The 8126-nt window shown below is 42.8% G+C and overlaps 1 protein-coding gene across 1 annotated transcript; it reads left to right on the top strand.

Annotated features, from left to right (window-relative positions):
- The first annotated feature begins 3439 nt into the window (after nt 1-3439).
- On the top strand, nt 3440-6696 carry dtx3la (deltex E3 ubiquitin ligase 3L a). The gene is made up of 5 exons (XM_035741655.2): nt 3440-3660; nt 3810-3892; nt 4001-4155; nt 5818-6029; nt 6355-6696. Exons 2-5 carry the CDS (start codon nt 3817-3819, stop codon nt 6422-6424), a joined length of 513 nt encoding a protein of 170 aa, XP_035597548.1. The 5' UTR covers nt 3440-3660; nt 3810-3816; the 3' UTR covers nt 6425-6696.
- The last annotated feature ends 1430 nt before the right edge of the window (nt 6697-8126 follow it).

Below are 8126 nucleotides of genomic sequence, written 5' to 3'. Positions count from 1 at the left end.
TAATAAGGCACTCTAAAATGACACTACATTATTTACCATTCATTTCTATTGGGCAAATAAAAATACATCTGAAACGGAACCAAAACTAACTGCAAATGCATCCTACAAGTTTGAAGACTGATGTTGTCATTGCATGCTAGGAATATGTTTAGCATGCAATATAAACTCCCTTTTTCAGGACCCTGTCTTTCAAAGATAATTCGTAAAAATCCAAATAACTTCACAGATCTTCATTGTAAAGGGTTAAAAACACTTTTTCCATGCTTGTTCAATGAACCATAAACAATTAATGAACATGCACCTGTGGAACTGTTGTTAAGACACTAACATCTTACAGATGGTAGGCAATTAAGGTCACAGTTATGAAAACTTAGGACACTAAAGAGGCCTTTCTACTGACTCTGAAAAACACCAAAAGAAAGATGCCCAGGGTCCCTGCTCATCTGTGTGAACGTGCCTTAGGCATGCTGCAAGGAGGCATGAGGACTGCAGATGTGGCCAGGGCAATAAATTGCAATGTCCGTACAGTGAGATGCCTAAGACAGTGCTACAGGGAGACAGGACAGACAGCTGATTGTCCTCGCGGTGGCAGACCACGTGTAACAACACCTGCACAGGATCGGTACAGCCAAATATCACACCTGCGGGACAGGTACAGGAAGGCAACATCAACTGCCTGAGTTACACCAGGAACGCACAATTACGCCATCAGTGCTCAGACTGTCCGCGATAGGCTGAGAGAGGCTGGACTGAGGGCTTGTAGGCCTGATGTAAGGCAGGTCCTCACCAGACATCACCGGCAACAATGTCGCTTATGGGCACAAACCCAAAAGTGCTCTTCACTGACGAGTAGCCGTTTTGCCTCACCAGGGATTCACATTTATCGTCAAAGGAATGAGCGTTACACCGAGGACTGTACTCAGGAGCGAGATCCATTTGGTGGTTGAGGGTCCGTCATGGTCTGGGGCGGTGTGTCACAGCATCATCAAAATGAGCTTGTTGTCATTGCAGGCAATGTCAACGCTATGCGTTACAGGGAAGACATCCTCCTCCCTCAAGTGGTACCCTTCTTGCGGGCTCATCCTGATATGACCCTCCAGCATGACAATGCCACCAGCCATACTGATCGTTCTGTGTGTGATTTCCTGCAAGACAGGAATGTCAGGGTTCTGCCATGTCCAGCGAAGAGGCCGGATCTCAATCCCTTTGAGCACGTCTGGGACCTCTTGGATCGGAGGGTGAGGGCTAGGGTCATTCCCCCCAGAAATGTCTGGGAACTTGCAGGTGCTTGGTGGAAGAGTGGGGTAACATCTCACAGCAATAACTGGCAAATCTGGTGCAGTCCATGAGGAGGAGATGCACTGCAGTACTTAATGCAGCTGGTGGCCACACCATATACTGACTTTTGTTCAGGGACACATTGTTGAATCTTGTTATGTTCATACAAATATTTACACATGTTAAGTTTGCTGAAAATAAACGCAGTTGACAGTGAGAGAACATTTCTTTTTTGCTGAGTTTAGCTCAGTATTTAAATTATTTATTTCGTACAGTCATTATTTCTCATCTTTATCAAGGACGTCAATCATTTATGTATATCTACGTTTGTGTTTGTCTGTGTGTATGTGCCTGCTTGTCTGTCGGTCTGCTTGTGTGTGGTACCTCTATCTAGCTATATTGTGTCATCTATAAAGTGTAACCCCACATACATCATTGGAAATAAAAGGAAATAAATGTGATTCAAATCCATAGAGTACCTGTCATTCTCTCTCATTGTAGCCTATTGTTTATCAATGCACAGTGACTCCTCCAATTGGCTACTGACTGACTGACCAACCCCTCTTAACCTGTTAGAAAGATTAATCATTTGTCAGCCACACTGAGGTACAGTATTCCCTCTCTCTTCTGTCTCTCTTTCTTTTCTATTTTTTCTATATCGCTTTCAAAGGAGTGGGGTTTCAAACTGTATGCATAAAGTTTGAAACAACGGGAGTTGAGAGAGAGAGAGAGAGAGAGAGAGAGAGAGAGAGAGAGAGAGAGAGAGAGAGAGAGAGAGAGAGAGAGAGAGAGAGAAAGAGAAAGAAGACAAAGAATATTTAAAAAATTTAGACATAGAAAGTGAAAGTAACAAAAAAGGCTGAGCAGGGTGGGGGCAAAGGAATCTCCTTCAGGAACATTGAAGGCGCTCAAAGCATCACCACCCAGACAACAAAACTATTCCTGTTGATCCAGGTCGGTAGCGAACTAGTACTGTAGAGCCCCGCTCCCCGTCTCCCACTCAGAGCTGTGGACTTAAAGGCAGCTGAGGGCAGAGAAAAAGCCTATCTCTCTTCGTCATTCGACCATTCCTCCTATGCACTTATTATTGTCCCATAGGACTTGACTTATAGCCCAGGGATACAACTCCAGTTATTGTTTGTATCAACACTTGCACCAAGGTATAGACGAGAACGAAACACTGCCCAAAAGAAAACATGTACCACTGTGTAAAAAAGTAATCTACATTTAAAATCTGCAATATTACAGGCAGAGGTATACAAAATAAATACACTGGCAAAAGAAAGCAACTTAAAAATGTAAATATACACTATTCTGTCTTCGTTGGAGTAGTAGTGTGCGCTCGTCAGGGTGTTAGTTTGTCTGTCAGCGGGTGTGAGACAATACAATTTTGTAATGGTGTGTCAGAATGTCTAATAACGAAAGTACTGTATACTGTCTATCAGTCAGTCAGTGACTGCTCCTATCTTCACTTATAGAGCTAATGTGCATGTTAACAACATCTCCATTGAAGGTTGCTCATAACCCCATTCACCAAACATTTAAAGGAAACATTTAAACAACACTGTAATTTCAACCAGTGCATGATACTAACTGACATGGTAATCTATGTCCCCATCACACTTACTCCTCAAACACAATAGGACCAGTCTGCCACACCCAGTGACCCACAAAACCCGTATCATGCATGACTTGACCTGTCTGGGGAGTTTGGAGCGGTCTGAAAGAGTTTTGGTCTACGTTGACATCTATTTGTCATTGTACTGATAGAAAGTCCCATTTCCTGTTGTAATAGCCATTCGTTTATCAGTCGAATTAAATTGTCGATGCCACCAAAACACCCGTAAAACACATTTTGAGAAATGGCATTGGAGAAAGTGTAGCCTGGTCATTGATGACTCAGTTGACAATTCAAGGAACACAAGAGCTCAAGAACATTGTAACGAAGGTGAAGAATAACAATCTACTGTAGATTAAGGCATTTAAGGCATCAACACCAACCCATCTAAATGTGATTAAGAAGGAACCAACAATAAACCACATGATAATGTCTACTTTCTGCCACGCCTCCTTTTGTTGTGAGGCTGAACAAGGAAGAACCTCAACCCCTGTGCATATACTTGCCAAAAGTACCTCCCGCCACACCCACCCGAACACACATGACAGGACTGCCAGCACTATTGTCAAAAACATTTGACCGCAGCATAGTACTCAGTTGACAGCTTGGTAGAGGAAACAGAGTTACTCAGACCCAGTCCCAGACCGTAATGGTTAGTATTGGGACGAGCTGAATGAACGTGGTCTGAGCTACAGGACCAGAGGAGAAAATAAGTCCCTGGAGTAACAAGGCTGCGGAGACCATCACAAAGTTGAGTGACACAGGTGAGGACTAAGTTTAATAGATCTTGGCAATCGCCAACCATCAGACTTGCTGGATGTTTTCACAGTTTAATACTACAATGTCTTCATTGAAATAGTTTAAAATCCTCTCTTACTGAAAGGTACATTGTGTTATTTCTCTCCCCCCACAGCCCTGCTATGGGTGCTAAACAAGAGAAAATGTACTGCACCAGGTACTTGGATGGTCAGGGACCCCCAGCACTGATAGACCAAGGTACACTACCTGGATATTCTTCTCTCTCTCTCGTTCATCCCTTTCTTTGTCTCGCTAATGCTTAAGATTGAACTCTGACCCTACCTGGTTGTGTGTGTCTGCCCCCAGCTAATGGGGATGTGAAGGGGAGCTATGCTGGGGTGTCAGAGGGCAGCCAGCCAGAGGGACAGATGACATGGGTCATTCTACACAGAGACCTCCCTGGTTACCCAGGGGACAACACCATACAGATCAATTATGTTTTTGCAGATGGAATACAAACAGTAAGTTAGTGTTAAAACAAAAGGCTTCAGTACTTAGCATGTATTTATTATACAGAATAGCATACATCATATAGCCTGGTCCCAGATCTGTTTGTACTCTTGCCAACTCCATTGTTGTCTTTGTCAAGCCAAACATGCCAATGAGTGACAGGAGGAGTTGGCATGATAGCTCAAATTTCAAATTCAAGTTTGAAGTGTATTTGCCATGTGTTGGATATTTTACTCCCTTACTCACTCATACTGTTCTATTCTAAGTGTGTTCCACTTCTGAGTGTTCTGAGGAAAGAGAAACGCATTCTACAGGTGCTTATAGAGAGTTTGGTGACATTCCGTCCTGTTGATGTGATGATGTGGTAAATCAGGTTAGGCTAGTCGCTAGTCATTGAGATGTTGCATACCACCGGGGAGGAAGCACAGAATGGGTGATGTAATGCATTCACTACAATTCAGCAACTAGCATGAAGGAAATCAAATATCTTTGAATGTATTCAGAACAGGTGCGCCCCACTGGGCAAAAACTGGCTGAATCAGCATTCTTTCCATGTCATTTCAACAAAAAAAGTAAATGTGATGATGTTGAATCAACCCAACTTCTAACATACATTTTAACCCAACTTCTAACATACATTTTAACCCAACTTCTAACCTACATTTTAACCCAACTTCTAACCTACATTTTAACCCAACTTCTAACCTAATTCCAATGTCATGGTGACATTTTTTATTGATTTCACGTTGAATTTACGTTAGTTTATAATGAAAAGGAACAAACACGACCGGTTACCTGGCTTTAACTTTACCACTAATAAAAAGGAAAACATCAAACAGACAGGAGTGTACATAGTATTGCATCTCCGATTTGAAACTGGAGGTACAGACATTCATGCCAGCTATTTGCTAGCCTTTTGGGGGCCCTAAGTAACATTTTGTTGGGTCCACCCACCTTTTGGCGATGCGTTTTAGTGGCCCACCTATTGATGACGGAGAGACTAAATTGAAGTTTTAGAGTTGTTTTCTACACACTTTGCCTTGGGGCGTAGAGAAAATGTTGCAGTTTTTAAGCACGTATGCTGCAATTCTATACATTTGTCCATGACTTAAGCCAGCCTTATTTTTGCAGGGGGGGATTGCATCAGCAGTCGCTCAATTAGCCCATGTCAGCTAAAATGATTTAGATTGTTCAGTCTACACTCTTAAAAAAAGGTTTCCTAAAGGGTTCTTCGGCTGACCCTATAGGAAAACTTTTTGATTCCAGTTAGAACCATTTTGGGTTCCATGTAAAACCCTCTGTGGAAAGGGTTCTACATTGAACTCAAACGGTTCTACCTGGAACCAAAAGCATTCTACAAGGACCCAAAAATGGTTCTTCAAACTGTTCTCCTACAGGGACAGCCGAAGAACACTTTTAGGTTCTGGATGACCCCTTTTAATTTAAAGAGTGCAGCGGACAGCTTTCTAAACTTGTAGTAATCATGGTCGAATTAGCGAACGGGGTGGGGCCCATTGATCATCAGTTATCATACTATAAACTGCAAACACTTGCCTCCAACCTATGGCAAAATGTGTAGATTTGCAGGAAATCGGCTGTAAAAATGGAAGTTTTAGAGGTATTTCACAGATCCATGATTATTTTGGATTTATTCAGATATTCTGATTTTACAGGACAAGCATCCCAATCCAGGGCAGACATTTTTGGGAATGAGGACATTGGCGTATTTGCCCGACAACCGCGATGGAAGGAGGATCCTGGGGCTATTGGATAAGGCCTTCTACCAGAGGCTGGTCTTTACTGTAGCAACCAATGAGAATGGAGAGGATATGGTCACATGGGCAGATATACCCCATAAAACAACCCCTGACGCAGGAAAAGACAGGTTAGTGCTGGATGTGTGTGCTACAGAGCAATAGAAAAAGGCAAAGTTCCCATGTTAGTGGACTCTGCATTCACGGTAAACCCTCCATACATTTCGTCTCAATCGGAAATTACCTTCACATTTAAATCATGCTATAACACTAAACGTTGGTGATACAGATTGAATCAAGCCTTAAATGATTTATCTTTAAATACTCACTTTAAATCTATTATGTCTGTAAATCTATGTAATCAGTCTGACCCAGTGTTTCATCTATATTAACTCTGCATCTGTACACACAATTTACTTTAGTCATAGACATTCATTTGTTTTTCTGATAATTCAGTCACAGCTATCCAGACCCGGACTACCTGAAAACAGCGAGGAAAATACTGAAAGACAAAGGCATCGAATGAGAGGCGACGAAGATCCAATCAACCTCAGTTATCAACACTGTCAACGTCAACAGTAATGTCTGAAAGGTGCTGAATGCTCTGTCGTAGCCTACTACAGGTCCCGGTGTACAATTATTTTAGACCTCTACAGCAGGATTATGTACAAGTTTATTAGCTGCTGTATCATATCGTGTCGGTTTTGTTTCTTGAAAGCTTTGATAATATATTCATATTTTAGACTACAGGGTCCTTATGTGCAGAATGTACAATAAATAGCTGTTTGCTGTACACTCCCTCTTGTGGTTGTTTATGTCTCTACACTCACTGTGTTTCCCTCCAAAACCAGCTCATAGGCACCTTGTTCCCTATGTAGTGCACTACTTTTGACCAGGGCCATGTCCCAAATGGCACTCTATTCCCTATATACTGACTACTTATATTGAATAGGAGGTGTGTTCTTCAGGATATAGTAGTCTGACATATGTTAGTGGTTCCATAAAGATAACAGCATTCATTTGAAAACTAAGGTTTGTCACATATCTACACACCAGTCTCTCCAAACCACACAAATGACTTTTAAGCACAGGATGCTTCCCAACCTTTGTCTACCTCCCTGCAACAACACCCTAAGCCCTAGCCCCTTTTCCTGAGAAAAAAGTGTACCCTCTCATAGTTATTATTTTTCTGATCTCCTTCCTTCCTGCTGGCCTAGCGTGTTATTGGTCCAGATTGCCGAGTGTGAACTTTCCCAGGGTGACGGCAAGGCCCTCTGTTCTTTTCAAACTGAATTACAGCCTGGGCTTCATACAGACAATAAAGTCTAATCTCATTGGCTGGTCCCATTAGGGAGGTGTCTGTCATCCAGGGGCGCCTCTTAAACCACTTTCTCCTGGACGTTTCACAGTAGAGTCATCCGTCCCAACTGTCAGGGTCTGGAGCTGGAGCGGCAGCCACAGCCACCGCAACGACAGCTATCAAATCTGTCTCACTGAGGCACTCAAGTCCCCCCTCCCATGCACCTCACAGGCTCGTATCCTCCAGCACATTCTGGCCCCCATCGTCGCCACTTCCCCTGTCATCAGAAGCCTCCTATCTCTGTCTTTCTTAGAAAGACCCATGAGGAAAAGAGATGACTTGATGCTCAGTGTGTGCATGTGTTTGCATTGTGTGTGTTTGCAAATGTGTGTGTGTGTGTGTGAGAGAGAGAGAGAGAGAGAGAGAGAGAGAGAGAGAGAGAGAGAGAGAGAGAGAGAGAGAGAGAGAGAGAGAGAGAGAGAGGGAAAGAAAGATTGTGTATGTGAGTGATCGTGTCTCTGTCTCTGTTAGCAGTGTTTTGTATTAGCCTTTGTGACGCAGGCAGCCCTGTTAGATATGGCCAGAAATCATTGACAAATCATGACTACGCCTTAGACCAAAGCCAAAAAACACTTTTTTTTAATCAGCCATAGAAAGCTTGAATTCTCAGCAGAAATATTTTCTCTCTCAATTAATTCCTCCTCTTCCTCTTCCTCTCCTCTCGCTGCATGAGTCCCAAATGGCACCCTATTCCCTCTCTTCCCTACCTAGTGCACTACTTTTTACCACAGCCCTATGGGCCCGATTCAGACCAGAGTTAAGCTGTCATAAATGGAACATAATTCCCTTTTGATGCACTTTTCGTCTATGCGTATTCTGACCAATTTATTCGTTTGGGGGGAGATCAAGTAAATTAAGGTGACTTTCA

The sequence above is a fragment of the Oncorhynchus keta genome, chromosome 28 (genome assembly GCF_023373465.1).
Source record: "Oncorhynchus keta strain PuntledgeMale-10-30-2019 chromosome 28, Oket_V2, whole genome shotgun sequence".
Taxonomy (NCBI): Eukaryota; Metazoa; Chordata; class Actinopteri; order Salmoniformes; family Salmonidae; genus Oncorhynchus; species Oncorhynchus keta.
This window is presented reverse-complemented; position numbering and strand designations above follow the sequence as displayed.

Coding starts and splice junctions, on each gene's coding strand:
- dtx3la (XM_035741655.2), top strand. CDS start 3,817: ATGGGTGCTAAACAAGAGAAAATGTACTGCACCAGGTACTTGGATGGT. Junction 3,893..4,000: donor CCCAGCACTGATAGACCAAG/GTACACTACCTG, acceptor GTCTGCCCCCAG/CTAATGGGGATGTGAAGGGG. Junction 4,156..5,817: donor TTGCAGATGGAATACAAACA/GTAAGTTAGTGT, acceptor CTGATTTTACAG/GACAAGCATCCCAATCCAGG.